This window comes from Xenia sp. Carnegie-2017, unplaced genomic scaffold (assembly GCF_021976095.1).
Source record: "Xenia sp. Carnegie-2017 unplaced genomic scaffold, XeniaSp_v1 HiC_scaffold_3, whole genome shotgun sequence".
Classification (NCBI taxonomy): Eukaryota; Metazoa; Cnidaria; class Anthozoa; order Malacalcyonacea; family Xeniidae; genus Xenia; species Xenia sp. Carnegie-2017.
Window position 1 is genome coordinate 8,373,809 of NW_025813493.1, and position 25,317 is coordinate 8,399,125.

At 32.0% G+C, this 25,317-nt stretch overlaps 1 protein-coding gene across 1 annotated transcript in view; it reads right to left on the bottom strand.

Moving 5' to 3' along the window:
* Window positions 1–7,423: 7,423 nt before the first annotated feature.
* LOC124455104 (mucin-3A-like) overlaps window positions 7,424–25,317 on the bottom strand; it is a 40,509-nt gene continuing 22,615 nt past the window's right edge. The window contains exons 34-62 of the mRNA XM_047005838.1: window positions 25,287–25,316; window positions 24,901–24,957; window positions 23,434–23,670; window positions 22,998–23,027; window positions 21,122–21,358; window positions 20,686–20,715; window positions 20,300–20,356; window positions 19,496–19,804; window positions 19,120–19,155; window positions 18,808–19,044; window positions 18,372–18,401; window positions 17,184–17,492; window positions 16,724–16,759; window positions 16,412–16,648; window positions 15,980–16,009; window positions 15,599–15,655; window positions 14,795–15,103; window positions 14,105–14,341; window positions 13,669–13,698; window positions 13,285–13,341; window positions 12,481–12,789; window positions 11,791–12,027; window positions 11,355–11,384; window positions 10,971–11,027; window positions 10,167–10,475; window positions 9,477–9,713; window positions 9,041–9,070; window positions 8,641–8,697; window positions 7,424–7,854 (exon numbers count right to left, since the gene is read on the bottom strand). Coding sequence (XP_046861794.1) covers window positions 7,784–7,854; window positions 8,641–8,697; window positions 9,041–9,070; window positions 9,477–9,713; window positions 10,167–10,475; window positions 10,971–11,027; window positions 11,355–11,384; window positions 11,791–12,027; window positions 12,481–12,789; window positions 13,285–13,341; window positions 13,669–13,698; window positions 14,105–14,341; window positions 14,795–15,103; window positions 15,599–15,655; window positions 15,980–16,009; window positions 16,412–16,648; window positions 16,724–16,759; window positions 17,184–17,492; window positions 18,372–18,401; window positions 18,808–19,044; window positions 19,120–19,155; window positions 19,496–19,804; window positions 20,300–20,356; window positions 20,686–20,715; window positions 21,122–21,358; window positions 22,998–23,027; window positions 23,434–23,670; window positions 24,901–24,957; window positions 25,287–25,316 — 3,929 coding nt within the window. The 3' untranslated portion in view covers window positions 7,424–7,783. The remainder of the gene's footprint in view (window positions 7,855–8,640; window positions 8,698–9,040; window positions 9,071–9,476; window positions 9,714–10,166; window positions 10,476–10,970; window positions 11,028–11,354; window positions 11,385–11,790; window positions 12,028–12,480; window positions 12,790–13,284; window positions 13,342–13,668; window positions 13,699–14,104; window positions 14,342–14,794; window positions 15,104–15,598; window positions 15,656–15,979; window positions 16,010–16,411; window positions 16,649–16,723; window positions 16,760–17,183; window positions 17,493–18,371; window positions 18,402–18,807; window positions 19,045–19,119; window positions 19,156–19,495; window positions 19,805–20,299; window positions 20,357–20,685; window positions 20,716–21,121; window positions 21,359–22,997; window positions 23,028–23,433; window positions 23,671–24,900; window positions 24,958–25,286; window position 25,317) is intronic.

Here is a 25,317-nt window from a genome sequence, read left to right on the forward strand (position 1 = left end):
AGCAAATTCACAACGCATTTTATAGGCGATGAAAATAACCGCGATGAAAATAACGTTCGAATAATTCCTTAATGTCGTCCATATTGAATTGCTAGAGCAGGCCTATGTAATGCGTTGTGAATTTGTTGAAAATTCTGGGGTCTCAAACTACATTTATAGCAAAACATTTTGAAATATCTTCCCGAAGCACGCTGTCTGCAATTGCTTTTGTCTAATTTCCGGTTGTATTAACTGCCATTGTAAAAACATTTCCGTTTTTTCAAATTTTGTTTTTGTGAGTTTTTGTGTTTGCGTTGCGAGTTTTTGTGCTTGTGTTGCGACTTTATTGCTTGCGTGGCGAGAAACATTGTTTGTGCTGCGAAAAATTAGTTGCGTTGTGTATTTCTTGTGCTTGTGTTTTGAAATATTTCTTTCATTGTATAAATCTTTTTTAAGGTTTGAATAATTTGTTTTGTGTTCCGAAATATTTTATTTTGGTTGAGCTTTCTGGTTCACCGTAGAAAGAAGATAGCCTATGGTAGCGCTCTCCTGACAAATATTCTTTTTCAAGGGATGAGCTTGAAAAATTATTAATTAATGTAACGACAGCACTTTCTCCCGTTTTATATACGTTCCAAAACAATTAACAACTGGGGTTTTCTTTTATTATGAAAATTTACGTATTTTAGCTGTATGTCTTCCATAAACAAATTTGAACACTACAAGCAAAATATTCTTGAACATATTGTGATTAGCGAAGCTATATATTTGCGATATATTTTGAGAATATTTAAATGAGTAGTCTGCATATAAGGCATTCTCTATAATCCATTCGCTGACAAAAGGGGAAAAAAACTTGTACTCAACCAATAAAGATGAAAACATCATGGTGAGCACAGAATTATAAGATATATAACTAAAAACCTTTACAAAGCACTCCAACTATCTTATCATTTTTTAAAGTTAGGTCAATCTCAACGAAATCTTTAAATACAAATAGATGAAAAGCTCATTATAATTAATAAATAATTGTTTTTTCTTTGCACACATCCATATATTCTATCAACCATTCGTTCAATAGGTCGAAATTTCTCTTATTTTTTACTATACACGACCTTTACATAGAGAAAACTGGGGAAGGTCCTTCCAGGTGATGGAACTCGAGAAAAAGAGCATGAAGTAGCATAAGCTTCAAATGCTTAGCAAAGGCAAGATATTGAGCCATCGTTACATGCACAGACATCAAACTCGCAATCTTTAATATATGTCATGATTAACAGTGGAAGTTTAGCAAGTAAAGAACGGCTTTTCTTTTAATAAATGGCACTTGTTCTTTATTTCTCTGGCAATACTGCTTACGTTTATACAAGGATGTTCACGAGGATTCTTGTTTGGGCAATTTTCCACGAATTTACAAATTCCAAAACATCATTAGCTTGTCTCTCATCGGGCATTATAAAATCATCATTTTTGTTTTCATTGTAATTTCCACATAGCCCCAGCATATTGTTCATATATCAACCTTTAACTGTTACAAAGACATTCTGCTGACTATTATACATGACTTCTAAACCAATTTTGGTGTTGATTTCAATTGATCGACCATTCGTTTTCATTATGTTTATTCCTAGATAAAATTTAAAAGAAAAGTGTAGATTTGTGCAAAACAAATAACAATTGCAAATGAACTCGCATAATGTGCTATGCATTTTAAAACAATACCAGAGGAAATAATCAATATAAAGAGAAAGAAGAGAAGATGCTTAAATTTAACTATACCTCGCTTTTTATAGGGTAACTGAAAAGTATTTCCCTGCACTGTAATAGATCCTCTGCAACTAGCATGGCCATGGCAGCGTTTGTTTTGAGTGAGGACTGTAAACGAGAGCATTTGCTCTTCAGCCAGCACATTCTCACATGTGCCCATAAAGTTAATTCTTTTGCCATCAAACGTCCTGTAGTGTGGGTCACCACTAGCACTACAAACTGCTTCCACTGTGTTGTAAAAACATAAATACTGTAGATGACCTTTGTTACATGCAACGAACTATTCTATTTCATCAGTAAAAGTAAAGCAAAGACAATTACGAACCTTCCTTTTGACAACGGCTTCGGAGAAAACCTTTTGTGCATTCACATTTAAATCTCCTTTAAATATTTGCACAAGTTCCTCCATTTAAAGAAGGAGCAGAACTACAAGGTTGAACTGAAAGAACAAATCAGAACAAATCATTTCAGAAGCACTTAAAATATTGAAAGCCATAGTGTTCACTCACTGTATAAACATAAGATTTGTGAAGGAATACATAATGCTATTGATAAAAAATTGCTTATTTTAAATCAATCTTTGAGCTAAGAGTTGATAGAAAGTTATTCCACATTAACTTTAGCTACAATGACGAAATCCGGAAATTTGAAGATTTTATCAACTTTTCTCAGGTTAATTTATTGACACCTTTAATATGATTATTCAAAGCCATGAAAGATGATCAGTGAGTATAATTCATTACCTCTTTTTTCAAAACAATTTTAATAAAAGTCTTTTTGCATTTACACTTGAATGAGCTACCATTATTTTTACATTTTCCACCATTTAAGCAAGGAGAGGAAGCACATGATTTAACTAGAATATGGAAATTAATACGTTTAATTCAAAAACAATCCTTTTCTTGAAACATGATTCTTGTAATTCATTAAGTTGCATATTTAAATTTATACTGTTTGTGACTTTGTGTCATAAAAATATGGATAGAAACCTGTGAAATAACCAGTAAATAAATATGATAATACCTCTTTTTTGACAAAGATTTCCTGCAAAATCTTTGGAGCATTTACATTCAAACTTTTCAGGAACATTTTTACATTCTCCTTCATTTAAGCACGGTGAGAAATCACACGATTGAACTCAAATAATGAGTTGCAGTTATTTCATTTGATGTAAATATGATATTCGTAAGTGTATTAACCTAATTGATCCAGTGGTATTCAAGCCATACTTACAAATTATTTTTATGGATTTATTAAGCGTAATTGATTACCTTTATTTTGACAATGATCCCCAACAAAATCTTTTGTGCATTTGCATTTGAATGAGTTAGCAAAATTTTTAAACCTTCCATTATTTTTACAAGGCGAGGAATCACACGGTTGAACTAGAACGGGTAACGTATTTTGTTTAATTGGAAGACAATAATCTGAATCATTTTTCTTCATAAATCCATGCAGGAGTATTCAAAACTATGTTTAGGGTTTTTTTGAGGTGCTATGATCTGAAGGTGAGCTTTTGATCACTGTTCACCACAAAAATGGTTTGACATTGCATCAATTGTTTATCTTTGATGTGTTATGAGTAAATCTAAACAATTTCTTGAATATTTGCATCATCCTGGCATCCTTAGTTGACTTAACTAGCACTGTCTTTCAACGAGTTCTTTGAATGTGCATTGAAATGTTTCACACATCTATTTACGTTCTCCATTAACTCAGTGGCATCGCTAACAAGGAAGTTACGTTATTTTTCTTTTATGTCCATTATATATACATAGTTGTGCATTGGCTACATTGCTTTGACGAATCAAGGTTGCAGGCCTGTTTGATAGAAGTTATTTATGAGTTGAAAGAATTTGGCAGACAAAATATCATTAACATACGACTCAACACTTTGTGCAGTCAACTCGAACAACTAATTGAGTTCATAAAAATCATCTGCATCTCTTTGCAGTACTCTGAGAGTGATCAACTAACTTGGTTATAACTTGATATATACTGATATTAATGAAACAGAGACTTTGTCGTTGTGACAAACTTAAAGATGGATTTCAAAATAGCAAATACCATGGTGAATGGTGATAAGAACAATCTAATAGTTATTAAAAGAACTGTTTTAACCAGAACACTAACCCAACAATTCAAAGGAACCGTTATTTACAGCTAGAAAGAGACACTATGCATATTAGCAGACTACTCGTCAGGAGTCAACGTCTGCTAAATGAGAACTTCCAAACCATGCTATATTTATAACGTTACAAAAGGTCAATATCATCCCTATTTTTAGAGATGACACTTAAAACAGGGACAGATTAAACACGTAATCCTTTTGTCGGCAAAGGACAGGATTAGTCAATTTAATTAATACCGAGTCCATGACGCGTAGCTGGAATAACGAGCGACATTTTTTAATAATTCTAAAGTTTTCATCAGAATAAGCATTGGCACAGCGAGTGTTGCTCAAGAGATGTTTTCCAATCGCTGAATCACATAGAATCGGATTTTCACTTTTACACCCACGTTTTGGTAGTTGTCGTAAAGGAACAGTTTTATTCCTGACAGAAGCTGGTACATGTTGTTTTATTCTTTCACTCAACCTTTGAGAAGTCCTACCTACATAGCGAGCATCACACTCACATTTAAACTCGTAGACTACATTGCTTGATATTTAAGCAGGGAGAGACTCCTTGGGAGTGGGTGGAAGAATAGTTCTTTTTGAGAATATAAAGACCACATTGCATGCAAAAAACAAACTCTCGGTGATATTTTTAGTTCCCCTCTCGATGTCATTAGAGGCCTTACCCATCCAGGGAAGTTTAAGGAAAACAGGGCACTTGGCCGGCCCGAAAAGTTCATTCCGTTCATTGTTAGTGGATAAGAAAAGTTTGTCTAGCAATTTCTCCGGATATCCATTTAACACAAAAATATTCTTCAGTGAGATAAGATCACTATCAATAAACTCTTTTGAGGACAATCTATGCGTTCGTTTTATCAAACACTTCACTAAAGAAATCTTTTCTTTATGCGAAGAGAAAGAGTCAAAGCGTGTGTGCAAACCAGTGAAAGTTGCTTTGCGATGAATGCTTGTTAAGAACTGACCATTGCGTTTGTGTATAAGAACATCTAAAAAAGCTAATTGATTGTTTGACTCTAGTTCAGAGGTGTAATTTAGTGCAGGGTGAAGAGATTAATGTTTATTAAGAAAAAGTTCACGATTTTTATCGTTATGAAACAAAGAAAAGGTGTCATCCACATAACGCTTATACCACAGCACATCCGGACAATCTGAAGATGCAAGCATTTTGCATTCATGATAGCCAATAAAAATATTCGCATGAACCGGTCCAAGTGGAGAACCCATAGCCACCCCGTCAATTTGTTTATACATGTTGTCATCAAAACTAAACTCTACACCCTTTGTAGCAGCCATCATTAGTTCTCTAAAGGCATTCTCAGACATGTCCGGCAAAGTCATGTCCATGTGAAAAAGATTTTGTGCACAAATTTCAATGGTTTCTTCTAGGGGCACATTAGTGAAGAGACTAGTTACATCGAAAGAACACATCGTTACATTAGAATGCATTGAAAAATTTTGTTGTTAAAGCTCATCAGTAAAAGTAAAAGAGTCCTTTAAAGCGTATGCTGAAAACCTCTCCAAAACGGGCGAAAGTACCACTGACAGTTGTTTGGCTAGCTAATGTTGAGCTGAGTTAATCATGGGTACAATTGGTCGAAGTGGAGCGCCTTCCTTGTGAATTTTTGGCAAACCATACATACGTGCTCTCTCTGCCCCGTTGGGCGGACTAAATTATAAAAAGTTTCATTAATTTGGTTTGATTTTTTCAAGTTTAGAAGAAGTGTTTGCAAACTCCTTTCTAATGTACTAGTTTTATCGCACTCTGGCAATTTTCCAAGCGCGCAGAACTTGTTGTTGTCTTTCAAAATATTTAGCATTTTGCTGTTGTAATCTTCTCTGTCAAGAATTACTACACCAGAGCCTTTATCTGGTTTACGTATAATAATGTTCTTATTCTTTTTCAAATTAGACAGTGCGATTATGTGCTCTATTGTAAGAGAAAATTGTTTCGAATCAACCTTGCATTCAGAATAATCGTGTGCAAGACTTTATAGTTTACTCTTAAAGCCCGGCTCTGCTTCGCTATCATTTGGCTGAAACTTTCCCAAGTGCGACCAAAACATTTCAAACTTAGAAAACGTATCTTCTTTATTTAACTTACGGGGGGGAATTCCAAATTTAGGACCTCTAGATAGTACATCTAATTCGACTGCAGAGAGTTGATACGACGAAAGATTTGTTACATGTGATGCAGCAGCATCGATGTGACCGTATCTTTTGCGTGATAGCCGCTTCAATTTCTCTTCGTTATCTGCCCGTTCAACAGCCCATTTTTTGAATCTAATATCTCTTAAATACGCACAATACCGTATGTAATCATACTTTGATAGAAAACCCTTAACAACCACCATTTGTTTCACAAGACAACTCTTTAAATAATCACATTTGCATTTCTCCTTATTAATATCATCCATCAGAAAAGCCCTTTCCATATATAAAATATGCCTTGCCCTACTACTTGCTATGCTAGTAGCCACATCATTAGGAACGACCCAGGCATTCAAACAACCGACTAGAGAAGAAACTCGGCTTTCAACCGAGAGAACCTTACTCCTAAGCCTCACCAATTTATTCAGGTCACGAATGTTTTTTTTTAGATGTTCTTGTACACAAACGCAATGGTCAGTTCTTAAAAAGCATTCATTGCAAAGCAACTTTCACTGGTTTGTACACACGCTTTGACTCTTTCTCTTCGCATAAAGAAAAGATTTCTTTAGTGAAGTGTTTGATAAAGCAAGCGCATAGATTGTCCTCAAAAGAGTTTATTGATAGTGATGTTATCTCACTGAAGAATATTTTTGTGTTAAATGGATATCCGGAGAAGTTGCTAGACAAACTTTTCTTATCCACTAACAATGAACGGAATGAACTTTTCGGGCCGGCCAAGTGCCCTGTTTTCCTTAAACTTCCCTGGATGGGTAAGGCCTCTAATGATATCGAGAGGGAAACTAAAAATATCACCGAGAGTTTGTTTTTTGCATGCAATGTGGTCTTTATATTCTCAAAAAGAACTATTCAGGGTTCTGGTTTGGAGGTTTTCATTTAGCAGACGTTGACACCTGACGAGTAGTCTGCCGAAATGCATAGTGTCTCTTTCTAGCTGTAAATAACGATTCCTTTGAATTGTTGGGTTAGTGTTCTGGTTAAAACAGTTCTTTTAAGAACTTGATATTGATAACTTTATCACTTGATAAATTAATGGAGTTAAACAAATAAACTGGGTCTCTTTGCAGCACTCTGAGATTTACTATCAAGTTTTCTTACAAACTACGAGAAAAACCATTTGAGCATAGCTAACTACTCGGATACAAATTAGAAAAGAAAACCATAATCACTGCAAAATATTGAGCACGTTTTCACATTAGCTTCATGTAACTGTATTTCAATGTCGCAAAACAACTCCTGTTTTCTTCATTTTGTCTCCTTGGTTACTTTCACGCATATTTTATATTTGACGTAACTATATAAGGATATGATTCTCTACCTCTTTTGCGCTTTTGATGTTAAGATTCATATTTTGTAAGTATAGCGCATTCATAATTTTGAAACGTCTCATATTAAAAGTGTATTTACTTATTATACCACATTATCAACTTGAACAACATGGAGTAAATTTACGATGAAATTTGTTAAAGTGTATGAAAAGGTTTCAATGTATAAGTATATGCAACATGTTTATTTCGTAAAAAGGCTATGAATTCGCACTAAAATAAGCAGTTAAAAATTTACGTTTATATACTTATATATGTTTGTGTTAGCTCACAGTATATATGTAGCAAGCAAAGGTATGTTTGTGGTAATGATCCAAAGTTTCTATACAATATGCTGGTATGAGAAACATGTTAAATTTAATTCTAATCATCATTTGAATTGCTTTTGCTATCTTCATCACCATCGTCATCAATATCGCTCACTGTCTTCATCACCACTATCGTCATCACTGATGTCACTATCATCGTCATCATCTTTATCTACTTATCAAAAAAATACCATTATTAAACACTTACACATTGTTAACTTCTTCGCATCATTTTTCTTGGCAGGATAAAAATTGCTGTGTAGCCCATTGAACTAAAATACATAGAATACTATCTGAAGAAAATATTTGAGGCCCAATCTTACATCAGACACGCGAGATTTTACTACAGACACGTGTGTAGTTTTTCGAGATTCTCTCGTGGAGTGAAAATTGATTTACTATATAAGCATGTCCGGGTAAAATCACGGCGTCAAAGAATTATTACAGTTTTGTATTACAGGTGGTGTTCCACGTATTTCAGTTCAATGGCGTACCCTAACCTAATTTCGTTTCTCTACGGATAGATAATACAGTTTCACAAAAATGTTTTGACCAAGCAACATACATGAGAACTACATCACATACAACATATTAATAAATTCTCATAGATGTCTAATGGAAAAGTCAAAGGGAGGGAAGATGCTGCCACTTGGAAAAGTGCCCAAGTAAGACTTTTAGTGAAAAAAGTTGCTAACGATAGTTTTAAAACAAATCCTATGAAGCATTTTTAAAGCGAAAACAAAGAATAATAACTCCGTGACTGTATATCAACGCAAGAGAAAAAATTTTAGTCGTATGCATATTGTCAGTTTGTCACCTTTCAAGTTGGTGACTTGCATCACTCGTATCACAAGTAACAATAAAATTTTGAATGATGAAATTGGCTGTAGGTCATTATAAACAAATAACTTTTCATATTTTTTTTACCTAGTTTTTTGTAAGAATGAGTCTATATTACCTGTTTGTGCGGGTTTACTTGTTGTTTTTATCACTGGTATTATTGTTGTTGATATAGCTAAATAAAATAAAATGTATAATATATACAGATAATTTCATATTAAATAATTTATAATACGTTTTAACGTTTAGTTGTTCGTTTCTAAGCTCATTCGATGGAGGAAATAACACGTTCACTAAATGCATTAGCGTTCAAACAACTATTAAACCACTTAAACGTAATTTGAAAGTAACTATAAAAATTATTGAGTTTGGTGAAAGCACTTACATATTATTGATTAACTAAAAGAAAAGCAATTAGCTAATTATCGTGACAGAAATCTATTAAAAAGAAACTTTTTTCTTCATGCATATATTACATAAGTACTTTTATCGTGTGCAATGTTTCATGTGCATCTTACCTGGTGTTGTACTTGTTTTACTGTACTGTTCTAAAAAAAGAAAAAACAAGAGGGCTGAATAGAAATTTTTACGACATTTATCAAAATTGTTGACATCAGTGAATAAACATGGTTTAAAAAAAATTATTCGAGAAAAATTAAAGTTTGTGATTTAGTAAATACGAATTAGTTGTATCGTTACAAGGACTAGTTTAGCTTTGAATATAACTACTTTTAGGAAGATAAATCATGGGACAAAATTCACGATCACATATTTTAATGGCAGAAATATATTTATCTTATTATGAAAATCGATGCTAGAAAAAATTACTTTCCCGCGTAGTTTAATAACTCTATATCGAGGAGGAAAACTTTTTCTATTTCTTAAGGAGGAAAAACCCTCTGCTATCGTATTTCTTCTTCTTACATAGATAAATGAAAAATAACTGATACTTACTTGAAGGTGTGACTGAGACAGCATTTAAAGAAACATTAACTGACGAGATATTTTTTGCGAAAATTGTTGATGAGACAGCTGTTGTAATAGTGGAAAGGTCGGAAAGCGATGTTGGCAAAATCCTCGACGTTTGTAAAATAGATTTTGGAAAGGCAGTGAATCTTAGTACTGGCACTGATTTAGAAGAAAATTTAGTTTCGTTTATAAGGAGTGGGCTGACGGTCGTTTCATTGATACCTGGAGAAAGAAAAACAACATTGCAGCATTAATGATGTTTTTATATTTTGTAAAAATAAAACAACTGATATTTACTTGGTGTATGTGGGACACAATATGAAGATAGTGTTTTTAAATAATAAAGACATAGACAAAAAATGATGAAAGCATTGTTATTAATGAAACAGATTTCAATGATTCAGTTTGTGCGACAACTATTTGTGACTCATAGATAATTGTAGCGCAATCATCCATTAGAAATTTGCTTGTGAATAAACTGTTCGAAAGAAGTCGCTGGTGGAATAGCTGTAATTAAGACAGCAGTTGTTTGGAAAACAGTTTTTGCAATATGTAGTGTATGCATATAATAACGTTGTGAAAGGGTAATCGTATTTTTAGCTATTTACAGCTTGGCACACTGACGGTTAAATGTTACCTACATCTAGATCGAAAAGAAAAATAATTTATAGTTACTTGATGGTTTAAGTGAGGCAGCAGTTGAAGAAACGTTTACTGACGATATAGTTGTTGTTTCATCAGTTGTTGATGATACAGTTGTTGTAATAGGGGGAAGTTCGATGAGCGATGATGACAAAATCTTCGATGGGACAATTGCTCGTAAAATATCTGTTGAAGTGTTAGTAGTTATTGGAACAGCTGTTATTTTAACAGTTGTTTGTGGCAAAGCTGTTTGTCCTTTGCTAGTTATTTTCACTTGCGGTGATGTTAAAGAAGACTTGGTTTCGTTTATAAGGAGCGGTATTAAAATAGTTTCATTGATACCTGAGAAAGAACAACATCATTGTAACATTAATAATATTTTAAAGTTTGGCATAAATTAAACAACTGATATCTTATTGGTGTACGTGGTACAGCAGTTGAAGCTGGTGTTTTTTAAAAAGATAGACAGTGATAAGTGAGTTGATGATGGCATTGTTAATGATTAAACAGATGTCAATGATTCAGTTCTTTGTGAACGAATGCTCGTGGTATAAATGTTTGTAAAACAGTCATCCATGCAAAAAGTTGCTTGTCAAAAAGCTGTTCAAAGAAAGTCGTTTTAGAATAGTTACAATTGTTACAGAAGTTTGTTGGAAAATTTTTCCTACAATAGTTAGTCAATGCAAATAAATTCATTAAAGTTTTGAAAGTGCAATTGTATTTTTGTTCGCAGCTTGGTATACGGACGATTAATAATTACCTGGATTGATACTCGATTTTATTTCACTGATGATAGCAGGGGCAATAGATTTCTTATATTCTTATATTCCGTATTACCTGTTTGTTTAGGTTTGCTTGTTGTTTTTATCACTGGTATTATTGTTCTTGGTATGGCTAAATAAAATAAATGTATAATATATACAGATAATTTCATATTAAATATTTTATAATACATTTTAACGTTTAGTTGTTCGTTTCTAAGCTCATTCGAAGGAGGAAATAACATGTTCACTAAATGGATTAGCGTTCAAACAACTATTACACCACTTAAACGTAATTTGAAAGTAACTATAAAAATTTATGAGTTTGGTGAAAGCACTTCCATATTATAGATTAACTGTAAGAAAGGCAATTAGCTAATTATCGTGACAGAAATGCATTAAAAACAAATTTTTTTCTTCATGCATATATTACACAAGTACTTTTATCAGGTGCAATTACCTGGTGTTGTACTTGTTGTACTGTATTGTTCTGAAGAAAGAAAAATCAAGAGGGCTGAATAGAAATTTTTACGACACTTATCAAAATTGTTGACATCAGTGAATAAACATAGTTTAAATAAAATTATTCATGAAAAACTAAAGTTTGTGATTTAGTAAATACGAATTAGTTGTATCGTTACAAGGACTAGTTTGGCTTTGAGTATAACTAATTTTAAGGAGATAAATCATATGACAAAATTCACGATCACATATTTTAATGGCAGAAATATATTTATCTTATTATGAAAATCGATGATAGAAAAAATTACTTTCCCGCGTAGTTTAATAACTCTATATCGACAAGGAAAACTTTTTCTATTTCTTAAGGAGTAAAAACCCTCTGCTATCGTAGTTCTTCTTCTTACATAGATAAATGAAAAATAACTGATACTTACTTGAAGGTGTGACTGAGACAGCTTTTGAAGAAACATTAAATGACGAGATATTTTTTGCGAAAATTGTTGATGAGACAGCTGTTGTAATAGTGGAAAGGTCGGAAAGCGATGTTGGCAAAATCCTCGACATTTGTAAAATTGATTTTGGAAAGGTAGTGAATCTTAGTACCGGCACTGATGTAGAAGAAAATTTAGTTTCGTTTATAAGGAGTGGGCTGACGGTCGTTTCATTGATACCTGGAGAAAGAAAAACAACATTGCAGCATTAATGATGTTTTTATATTTTGTAAAAATAAAACAACTGATATTTACTTGGTGTATGTGGGACACCATATGAAGATAGTGTTTTTAAATAATAAAGACAGAGACAAAAATTGATGAAAGCATTGTTATTAATGAAACAGATTTCAATGATTCAGTTTGTGCGACAACTATTTGTGACTCATAGATGTTTGTAGCGCAATCATCCATTAGAAATTTGCTTGTGAATAAACTGTTCGAAAGAAGTCGCTGGTGGAATAGCTGTAATTAAGACAGCAGTTGTTTGGAAAACAGTTTTTGCAATATGTAGTGTATGCATATAATAACGTTGTGAAAGGGTAATCGTATTTTTAGCTATTTACAGCTTGGCACACTGACGGTTAGTTGTTACTTACATCTAGATCGAAAAGAAAAATAATTTATAGTTACTTGATGGTTTAAGTGAGGCAGCAGTTGAAGAAACGTTTACTGACAAGATAGTTGTTGTTTCATCAGTTGTTGATGATACAGTTGTTGTAATAGGGGAAAGTTCCATGAGCGATGATGACAAAATCTTTGATGGGACAATTGCTCGTAAAATATCTGTTGAAGAGTTAGTAGTTATTGGAGCAGCGGTTATTTCAACAGTTGTTTGTGGAAAAGCTGTTTGTCCTTTGCTAGTTAATTTCACTGGCGGTGATGTTGAAGAAAACTTGGTTTCGTTTATAAGGAGCGGTATTAAAATAGTTTCATTGATACCTGAGAAAGAACAACATCATTGTAACATTAATAATATTTTAAAGTTTGGCATAAATTAAACAACTGATATCTTATTGGTGTACGTGGTACAGCAGTTGAAGCTGGTGTTTTTTAAAAAGATAGACAGTGATAAGTGAGTTGATGATGGCATTGTTAATGATTAAACAGATGTCAATGATTCAGTTCTTTGTGAACGAATGCTCGTGGTATAAATGTTTGTAAAACAGTCATCCATGCAAAAAGTTGCTTGTCAAAAAACTGTTCAAAGAAAGTCGTTTTAGAATAGTTACAATTATTACAGAAGTTTGTTGGAAAATTTTTCCTACAATAGTTAGTCAATGCAAATAAATTCATTAAAGTTTTGAAAGTGCAATTGTATTTTTGTTCGCAGCTTGGTATACGGACGATTAATAATTACCTGGATTGATACTCGATTTTATTTCACTGATGATAGCAGGGGCAATAGATTTCTTATATTCTTATATTCCGTATTACCTGTTTGTTTAGGTTTGCTTGTTGTTTTTATCACTGGTATTATTGTTCTTGGTATGGCTAAATAAAATAAATGTATAATATATACAGATAATTTCATATTAAATATTTTATAATACATATTAACGTTTAGTTGTTCGTTTCTAAGCTCATTCGAAGGAGGAAATAACATGTTCACTAAATGGATTAGCGTTCAAACAACTATTACACCACTTAAACGTAATTTGAAAATAACTATAAAAATTTATGAGTTTGGTGAAAGCACTTCCATATTATAGATTAACTGTAAGAAAGGCAATTAGCTAATTATCGTGACAGAAATGCATTAAAAACAAATTTTTTTCTTCATGCATATATTACACAAGTACTTTTATCAGGTGCAATTACCTGGTGTTGTACTTGTTGTACTGTACTGTTCTGAAGAAAGAAAAATCAAGAGGGCTGAATAGAAATTTTTACGACACTTATCAAAATTGTTGACATCAGTGAATAAACATAGTTTAAATAAAATTATTCATGAAAAACTAAAGTTTGTGATTTAGTAAATACGAATTAGTTGTATCGTTACAAGGACTAGTTTGGCTTTGAGTATAACTAATTTTAAGGAGATAAATCATATGACAAAATTCACGATCACATATTTTAATGGCAGAAATATATTTATCTTATTATGAAAATCGATGATAGAAAAAATTACTTTCCCGCGTAGTTTAATAACTCTATATCGACAAGGAAAACTTTTTCTATTTCTTAAGGAGTAAAAACCCTCTGCTATCGTAGTTCTTCTTCTTACATAGATAAATGAAAAATAACTGATACTTACTTGAAGGTGTGACTGAGACAGCTTTTGAAGAAACATTAAATGACGAGATATTTTTTGCGAAAATTGTTGATGAGACAGCTGTTGTAATAGTGGAAAGGTCGGAAAGCGATGTTGGCAAAATCCTCGACATTTGTAAAATTGATTTTGGAAAGGTAGTGAATCTTAGTACCGGCACTGATGTAGAAGAAAATTTAGTTTCGTTTATAAGGAGTGGGCTGACGGTCGTTTCATTGATACCTGGAGAAAGAAAAACAACATTGCAGCATTAATGATGTTTTTATATTTTGTAAAAATAAAACAACTGATATTTACTTGGTGTATGTGGGACACCATATGAAGATAGTGTTTTTAAATAATAAAGACAGAGACAAAAATTGATGAAAGCATTGTTATTAATGAAACAGATTTCAATGATTCAGTTTGTGCGACAACTATTTGTGACTCATAGATGTTAGTAGCGCAATCATCCATTAGAAATTTGCTTGTGAATAAACTGTTCGAAAGAAGTCGCTGGTGGAATAGCTGTAATTAAGACAGCAGTTGTTTGGAAAACAGTTTTTGCAATATGTAGTGTATGCATATAATAACGTTGTGAAAGGGTAATCGTATTTTTAGCTATTTACAGCTTGGCACACTGACGGTTAGTTGTTACTTACATCTAGATCGAAAAGAAAAATAATTTATAGTTACTTGATGGTTTAAGTGAGGCAGCAGTTGAAGAAACGTTTACTGACAAGATAGTTGTTGTTTCATCAGTTGTTGATGATACAGTTGTTGTAATAGGGGAAAGTTCCATGAGCGATGATGACAAAATCTTTGATGGGACAATTGCTCGTAAAATATCTGTTGAAGAGTTAGTAGTTATTGGAGCAGCGGTTATTTCAACAGTTGTTTGTGGAAAAGCTGTTTGTCCTTTGCTAGTTAATTTCACTGGCGGTGATGTTGAAGAAAACTTGGTTTCGTTTATAAGGAGCGGTATTAAAATAGTTTCATTGATACCTGAGAAAGAACAACATCATTGTAACATTAATAATATTTTAAAGTTTGGCATAAATTAAACAACTGATATCTTATTGGTGTACGTGGTACAGCAGTTGAAGCTGGTGTTTTTTAAAAAGATAGACAGTGATAAGTGAGTTGATGATGGCATTGTTAATGATTAAACAGATGTCAATGATTCAGTTCTTTGTGAGACGAATGCTCGTGGTATAAATGTTTGTAAAACAGTCATCCATGCAAAAAGTTGCTTGTGAAAAAACTGTTCAAAGAAAATCGTCTTAGAATAGTTACAATTATTACAGAAGTTTGATGGAAATTTTTCCTACAATAGTTAGTCAATGCAAATAAATTCATTAAAGTTTTGAAAGTGCAATTGTATTTTTGTTCGCAGCTTGGTATACTGACGATTAATAATTACCTGGATTGATACTCGATTTTATTTCACTGATGATAGTAAGGGCAATAGATTTTTTATATTCTTATATTCCGTATTACCTGTTTGTTTAGGTTTACTTGTTGTTTTTATCACTGGTATTATTGTTGTTAATATGGCTAAATAAAATAAAATGTATAATATATACAGATAATTTCATATTAAATATTTTATAACACATTTTAACGTTTAGTTGTTCGTTTCTAAGCTCATTCGAAGGAGGAAATAACATGTTCACTAAATGGATTAGCGTTCAAACAACTATTACACCACTTAAACGTAATTTGAAAGTAACTATAAAATTTATGAGTTTGGTGAAAGCACTTCCATATTATAGATTAACTGTAAGAAAGGCAATTAGCTAATTATCGTGACAGAAATGCATTAAAACAAATTTTTTCTTCATGCATATATTACACAAGTACTTTTATCGTGCATCTTACCTGGTGTTGTACTTGTTGTACTGTACTGTTCTGAAGAAAGAAAAATCAAGAGGGCTGAATAGAAATTTTACGACATTTATCAAAATTGTTGACATCAGTGAATAAACATAGTTTAAATAAAATTATTCGAAAAACTAAAGTTTGTGATTTAGTAAATACGAATTAGTTGTATCGTTACATGGACTAGTTTGGTTTCGAGTATAACTACTTTTAAGGAGATAAATCATGGGACAAAATTCACGATCACATATTTTATTGGCAGGAATATATTTATCTTATTATGAAAATCGATGCTAGAAAAAATTACTTTCCCGCGTAGTTTAATAACTCTATATCGACAAGGAAAACTTTTCTATTTCTTAAGGAGTAAAAACCCTCTGCTATCGTAGTTCTTCTTCTTACATAGATAAATGAAAAATAACTGATACTTACTTGAAGGTGTGACTGAGACAGCTTTTGAAGAAACATTAACTGACGAGATATTTTTTGCGAAAATTGTTGGTGAGACAGCTGTTGTGATCGTGGAAAGGTCGGAAAGCGATGTTGGCAAAATCCTCGACGTTTGTAAAGTAGATTTTGGAAAGGTAGTGAATCTTAGTACTGGCACTGATGTAGAAGAAAACTTAGTTTCGTTTATAAGGAGTGGGCTGACGGTCGTTTCATTGATACCTGGAGAAAGAAAAACAACATTGCAGCATTAATGATGTTTTTATATTTTGTAAAAATAAAACAACTGATATTTACTTGGTGTATGTGGGACACCATTTGATGATAGTGTTTCTAAAAAATATAGACGGAGATAAAAAATGTTGAAGGCATTGTTATTAATGAAACAGATTTCAATGACAAATATTTGTGAGACATAGATGTTTATAGCGCAGTCATCCATTAGAAATTTGCTTGTGAATAAACTTTTCGAAAGAGGTCGCTGGTGAATAGCTGTAATTATGAAAGCAGTTTGTTGGAAAACAGTTTATATCATATTACGTATCATATTACCTAACACTAACCATTCTGCACTGAAGATGGCATTCTGATAATGTCGAAACATGTTTGGTCTCAAAAAAATCGTCGTTTTTCTCTAGTCTATGCATATAATAACGTTGTGAATGAATGACCGTATTTTTAGCTATTTAAAGCTTGACACACTGACGGTTAGTTTTTTCCTACATATAGATCGAAAAGAAAAATAATTTATAGTTACTTGAAGGTGTAAGTGAGGCAACAGTTGAAGAAGCGTTTACTGAGGAGATACTTGTTGTTTCATCAATTGTTGAGGACAAAGTTGTTGTAATAGGGGGAAGTTCGATGAGCGATGATGACAAAATCTTCGATGGGACAATTGCTCGTAAAATATCTGTTGAAGTGTTAGTAGTTATTGGAACAGCTGTTATTTCATCAGTTGTTTGTGGCAAAGCTGTTTGTCCTTTGCTAGTTATTTCCACTTGCGGTGATGTTAAAGAAGACTTGGTTTCGTTTATAAGGAGTGGTATTAAAATAGTTTCATTGATACCTGAGAAAGAACAACATCATTATAACATTAATAATATTTTAAAGTTTGGCATAAATTAAACAACTGATATCTTATTGGTGTACGTGGTACAGCAGTTGAAGCTGGTGTTTTTTAAAATATAGACAGTGATAAGTGAGTTGATGATGGCATTGTTAATGATTAAACAGATGTCAATGATTCAGTTCTTTGTGAGACGAATTCTCGTGGTATAAATGTTTGTAAAACAGTCATCCATGCAAAAAGTTACTTGTGAAAAAACTGTTCAAAGAAAGTCGTTTTAGAATAGTTACAATTATTACAGAAGTTTGTTGGAAAATTTTTCCTACAATAGTTAGTCAATGCAAATAAATTCATTAAAGTTTTGAAAGTGCAATTGTATTTTTGTTTGCAGCTTGGTATACGGACGATTAATAATTACCTGGATTGATACTCGATTTTATTTCACTGATGATAGTAAGGGCAATAGATTTCTTATATTCTTATATTCCGTATTACCTGTTTGTTTAGGTTTACTTGTTGTTTTATCACTGGTATTATTGTTGTTAATATGGCTAAATAAAATAAAATGTATAATATATACAGATAATTTCATATTAAATATTTTATAATACATTTTAACGTTTAGTTGTTCGTTTCTAAGCTCATTCGAAGGAGGAAATAACATGTTCACTAAATGGATTAGAGTTCAAACAACTATTACACCACTTAAACGTAATTTGAAAGTAACTATAAAATTTATGAGTTTGGTGAAAGCACTTCCATATTATAGATTAACTGTAAGAAAGGCAATTAGCTAATTATCGTGACAGAAATGCATTAAAAACAAATTTTTTTCTTCATGCATATATTACACAAGTACTTTTATCGTGTGTATCTTACCTGGTGTTGCACTTGTTGTACTGTACTGTTCTGAAGAAAGAAAAATCAAGAGGGCTGAATAGAAATTTTTACGACATTTATCAAAATTGTTGACATCAGTGAATAAACATAGTTTAAATAAAATTATTCGAAAAAAACTAAAGTTTGTGATTTAGTAAATACGAATTAGTTGTATCGTTACATGGACTAGTTTGGTTTCGAGTATAACTACTTTTAAGGAGATAAATCATGGGACAAAATTCACGATCACATATTTTATTGGCAGGAATATATTTATCTTAATATGAAAATCGATGCTAGAAAAAATTACTTTCCCGCGTAGTTTAATAACTCTATATCGACGAGGAAAACTTTTTCTCTTTCTTAAGGAGTAAAAACCCTCTGCTATCGTATTTCTTCTTCCTACATAGATAAATGAAAAATAACTGATACTTACTTGAAGGTGTGACTGAGACAGCTTTTGAAGAAACATTAACTGACGAGATATTTTTTGCGAAAATTGTTGATGAGACAGCTGTTGTAATAGTGGAAAGGTCGGAAAGCGATGTTGGCAAAATCCTCGACGTTTGTAAAATAGATTTTGGAAATGTAGTGAATCTTAGTACCGGCACTGATGTAGAAGAAAACTTAGTTTCGTTTATAAGGAGTGGGCTGACGGTCGTTTCATTGATACCTGGAGAAAGAAAAACAACATTGCAGCATGAATAATGTTTTTATATTTTGTAAAAATAAAAAAACTGATATTTACTTGGTGTATGTGGGACACCATTTGATGATAGTGTTTCTAAAAAATATAACAGAGAAAAAAAATGTTGAAGGCATTGTTATTAGTGAGACAGATTTCAATGATTCAGTTTGTGCGACATATATTTGTGAGACATAGATGTTTATCGCGCAGTCATCCATTAGAAATTTGCTTGTGAATAAACTTTTCGAAAGAGGTCACTGGTGAATAGCTGTAATTATGAAAGCAGTTTGTTGGAAAACAGTTTTTGCAATATGTAGTCTATGCATATAATAACGTTGTGAATGAATGACCGTATTTTTAGCTATTTAAAGCTTGACACACTGACGGTTAGTTTTTTCCTACATCTAGATCGAAAAGAAAAATAATTTATAGTTACTTGAAGGTGTAAGTGAGGCAACAGTTGAAGAAGCGTTTACTGACAAGATACTTGTTGTTTCATCAGTTGTTGATGATACAGTTGTTGTAATAGGGGGAAGTTCGATGAGCGATGATGACAAAATCTTCGATGGGACAATTGCTCGTAAAATATCTGTTGAAGTGTTAGTAGTTATTGGAACAGCTGTTATTTCATCAGTTGTTTGTGCCAAAGCTGTTTGTCCTTTGCTAGTTATTTCCACTTGCGGTGATGTTAAAGAAGACTTGGTTTCGTTTATAAGGAGCGGTATTAAAATAGTTTCATTGATACCTGAGAAAGAACAACATCATTGTAACATTAATAATATTTTAAAGTTTGGCATAAATTAAACAACTGATATCTTATTGGTGTACGTGGTACAGCAGTTGAAGCTGGTGTTTTTTAAAAAGATAGACAGTGATAAGTGAGTTGATGATGGCATTGTTAATGATTAAACAGATGTCAATGATTCAGTTCTTTGTGAACGAATGCTCGTGGTATAAATGTTTGTAAAACAGTCATCCATGCAAAAAGTTGCTTGTCAAAAAACTGTTCAAAGAAAGTCGTTTTAGAATAGTTACAATTATTACAGAAGTTTGTTGGAAAATTTTTCCTACAATAGTTAGTCAATGCAAATAAATTCATTAAAGTTTTGAAAGTGCAATTGTATTTTTGTTCGCAGCTTGGTATACGGACGATTAATAATTACCTGGATTGATACTCGATTTTATTTCACTGATGATAGTAGGGGCAATAGATTTCTTATATTCCTATATTCTGTATTACCTGTTTGTTTAGGTTTACTTGTTGTTTTTATCACTGGTATTATTGTTGTTGCTATGGCTAAATAAAATAAAATGTATAATATATACAGATAATTTCATATTAAATATTTTATAATACATTTTAACGTTTAGTTGTTCGTTTCTAAGCTCATTCGAAGGAGGAAATAACATGTTCACTAAATGGATTAGCGTTCAAAGAACTATTACACCACATAAACGTAATTTGAAAGTAACTATAAAAATTTATAAGTTTGGTGAAAGCACTTCCATATTATAGATTAACTGTAAGAAAGGCAATTAGCTAATTATCGTGACAGAAATGCATTAAAAACAAATTTTTTTCTTCATGCATATATTGCACAAGTACTTTTATCGTGTGTATCTTACCTGGTGTTGTACTTGTTGTACTGTACTGTTCTGAAGAAAGAAAAATCAAGAGGGCTGAATAGAAATTTTTACGACACTTATCAAAATTGTTGACATCAGTGAATAAACATAGTTTAAATAAAATTATTCATGAAAAACTAAAGTTTGTGATTTAGTAAATACGAATTAGTTGTATCGTTACAAGGACTAGTTTGGCTTTGAGTATAACTAATTTTAAGGAGATAAATCATATGACAAAATTCACGATCACATATTTTAATGGCAGAAATATATTTATCTTATTATGAAAATCGATGCTAGAAAAAATTACTTTCCAGCGTAGTTTAATAACTCTATATCGACAAGGAAAACTTTTTATATTTCGTAACTAATAAAAACCCTCTGCTATCCTATTTCTTATTCTTACATAGATAAATGAAAAATAACTGATACTTACTTGAAGGTGTTACTGAGACAGCTTTTGAAGAAACATTAACTGATGAGATATTTTTTGAGAGAATTGTTGATGAGACAGCTGTTGTAATAGAGGAAAGGTCGGAAAGCGATGTTGACAAAATCCTCGACGTTTGTAAAATTGATTTTGGAAAGGTAGTGAATCTTAGTACTGGCACTGATGTAGAGGAAAACTTAGTTTCGTTTATAAGGAGTGGGCTGACGGTCGTTTCATTGATACCTGGAGAAAGAAAAACAACATTGCAGCATTAATGATGTTTTTATATTTTGTAAAAATAAAACAACTGATATTTACTTGGTGTATGTGGGACACCATATGAAGATAGTGTTTTAAATAATAAAGACAGAGACAAAAATTGATGAAAGCATTGTTATTAATGAAACAGATTTCAATGATTCAGTTTGTGCGACAACTATTTGTGACTCATAGATGTTTGTAGCGCAATCATCCATTAGAAATTTGCTTGTGAATAAACTGTTCGAAAGAAGTCGCTGGTGGAATAGCTGTAATTAAGACAGCAGTTGTTTGGAAAACAGTTTTTGCAATATGTAGTGTATGCATATAATAACGTTGTGAAAGGGTAATCGTATTTTTAGCTATTTACAGCTTGGCACACTGACGGTTAGTTGTTACTTACATCTAGATCGAAAAGAAAAATAATTTATAGTTACTTGATGGTTTAAGTGAGGCAGCAGTTGAAGAAACGTTTACTGACAAGATAGTTGTTGTTTCATCAGTTGTTGATGATACAGTTGTTGTAATAGGGGAAGTTCCATGAGCGATGATGACAAAATCTTCGATGGGACAATTGCTCGTAAAATATCTGTTGAAGAGTTAGTAGTTATTGGAGCAGCTGTTATTTCAACAGTTGTTTGTGGAAAAGCTGTTTGTCCTTTGCTAGTTAATTTCACTGGCGGTGATGTTGAAGAAAACTTGGTTTCGTTTATAAGGAGCGGTATTAAAATAGTTTCATTGATACCTGAGAAAGAACAACATCATTGTAACATTAATAATATTTTAAAGTTTGGCATAAATTAAACAACTGATATCTTATTGGTGTACGTGGTACAGCAGTTGAAGCTGGTGTTTTTAAAAGATAGACAGTGATAAGTGAGTTGATGATGGCATTGTTAATGATTAAACAGATGTCAATGATTCAGTTCTTTGTGAGACGAATGCTCGTGGTATAAATGTTTGTAAAACAGTCATCCATGCAAAAAGTTGCTTGTGAAAAAACTGTTCAAAGAAAATCGTCTTAGAATAGTTACAATTATTACAGAAGTTTGTTGGAAATTTTTCCTACAATAGTTAGTCAATGCAAATAAATTCATTAAAGTTTTGAAAGTGCAATTGTATTTTTGTTCGCAGCTTGGTATACTGACGATTAATAATTACCTGGATTGATACTCGATTTTATTTCACTGATGATAGTAAGGGCAATAGATTTCTTATATTCTTATATTCCGTATTACCTGTTTGTTTAGGTTTACTTGTTGTTTTTATCACTGGTATTATTGTTGTTAATATGGCTAAATAAAATAAAATGTATAATATATACAGATAATTTCATATTAAATATTTTATAACACATTTTAACGTTTAGTTGTTCGTTTCTAAGCTCATTCGAAGGAGGAAATAACATGTTCACTAAATGGATTAGCGTTCAAACAACTATTACACCACTTAAACGTAATTTGAAAATAACTATAAAAATTTATGAGTTTGGTGAAAGCACTTCCATATTATAGATTAACTGTAAGAAAGGCAATTAGCTAATTATCGTGACAGAAATGCATTAAAAACAAATTTTTTTCTTCATGCATATATTACACAAGTACTTTTATCGTGTGCATCTTACCTGGTGTTGTACTTGTTGTACTGTACTGTTCTGAAGAAAGAAAAATCAAGAGGGCTGAATAGAAATTTTTACGACATTTATCAAAATTGTTGACATCAGTGAATAAACATAGTTTAAATAAAATTATTCGAAAAAAACTAAAGTTTGTGATTTAGTAAATACGAATTAGTTGTATCGTTACATGGACTAGTTTGGTTTCGAGTATAACTACTTTTAAGGAGATAAATCATGGGACAAAATTCACGATCACATATTTTATTGGCAGGAATATATTTATCTTATTATGAAAATCGATGCTAGAAAAAATTACTTTCCCGCGTAGTTTAATAACTCTATATCGACAAGGAAAACTTTTTCTATTTCTTAAGGAGTAAAAACCCTCTGCTATCGTAGTTCTTCTTCTTACATAGATAAATGAAAAATAACTGATACTTACTTGAAGGTGTGACTGAGACAGCTTTTGAAGAAACATTAACTGACGAGATATTTTTTGCGAAAATTGTTGGTGAGACAGCTGTTGTGATCGTGGAAAGGTCGGAAAGCGATGTTGGCAAAATCCTCGACGTTTGTAAAGTAGATTTTGGAAAGGTAGTGAATCTTAGTACTGGCACTGATGTAGAAGAAAACTTAGTTTCGTTTATAAGGAGTGGGCTGACGGTCGTTTCATTGATACCTGGAGAAAGAAAAACAACATTGCAGCATTAATGATGTTTTTATATTTTGTAAAAATAAAACAACTGATATTTGCTTGGTGTATGTGGGACACCATTTGATGATAGTGTTTCTAAAAATATAGACAGAGATAAAAATGTTGAAGGCATTGTTATTAATGAAACAGATTTCAATGACACAATATTTGTGAGACATAGATGTTTATAGCGCAGTCATCCATTAGAAATTTGCTTGTGAATAAACTTTTCGAAAGAGGTCGCTGGTGAATAGCTGTAATTATGAAAGCAGTTTGTTGGAAAACAGGTGTAGTCTATGCATATAATAACGTTGTGAATGAATGACCGTATTTTTAGCTATTTAAAGCTTGACACACTGACGGTTAGTTTTTTCCTACATCTAGATCGAAAAGAAAAATAATTTATAGTTACTTGAAGGTGTAAGTGAGGCAACAGTTGAAGAAACGTTTACTGACAAGATAGTTGTTGTTTCATCAGTTGTTGATGATACAGTTGTTGTAATAGGGGGAAGTTCGATGAGCGATGATGACAAAATCTTCGATGGGACAATTGCTCGTAAAATATCTGTTGAAGTGTTAGTAGTTATTGGAACAGCTGTTATTTCATCAGTTGTTTGTGGAAAAGCTGTTTGTCCTTTGCTAGTTATTTCACTTGCGGTGATGTTGAAGAAAACTTGGTTTCGTTTATAAGGAGCGGTATGAAAATAGTTTCATTGATACCTGAGAAAGAACAACATCATTATAACATTAATAATATTTTAAAGTTTGGCATAAATTAAACAACTGATATCTTATTGGTGTACGTGGTACAGCAGTTGAAGCTGGTGTTTTTTAAAATATAGACAGTGATAAGTGAGTTGATGATGGCATTGTTAATGATTAAACAGATGTCAATGATTCAGTTCTTTGTGAGACGAATTCTCGTGGTATAAATGTTTGTAAAACAGTCATCCATGCAAAAAGTTACTTGTGAAAAAACTGTTCAAAGAAAGTCGTTTTAGAATAGTTACAATTATTACAGAAGTTTGTTGGAAAATTTTTCCTACAATAGTTAGTCAATGCAAATAAATTCATTAAAGTTTTGAAAGTGCAATTGTATTTTTGTTTGCAGCTTGGTATACGGACGATTAATAATTACCTGGATTGATACTCGATTTTATTTCACTGATGATAGTAAGGGCAATAGATTTCTTATATTCTTATATTCCGTATTACCTGTTTGTTTAGGTTTACTTGTTGTTTTTATCACTGGTATTATTGTTGTTAATATGGCTAAATAAAATAAAATGTATAATATATACAGATAATTTCATATTAAATATTTTATAACACATTTTAACGTTTAGTTGTTCGTTTCTAAGCTCATTCGAAGGAGGAAATAACATGTTCACTAAATGGATTAGCGTTCAAACAACTATTACACCACTTAAACGTAATTTGAAAGTAACTATAAAAATTTATGAGTTTGGTGAAAGCACTTCCATATTATAGATTAACTGTAAGAAAGGCAATTAGCTAATTATCGTGACAGAAATGCATTAAAAACAAATTTTTTTCTTCATGCATATATTACACAAGTACTTTTATCGTGTGTATCTTACCTGGTGTTGTACTTATTGTACTGTACTGTTC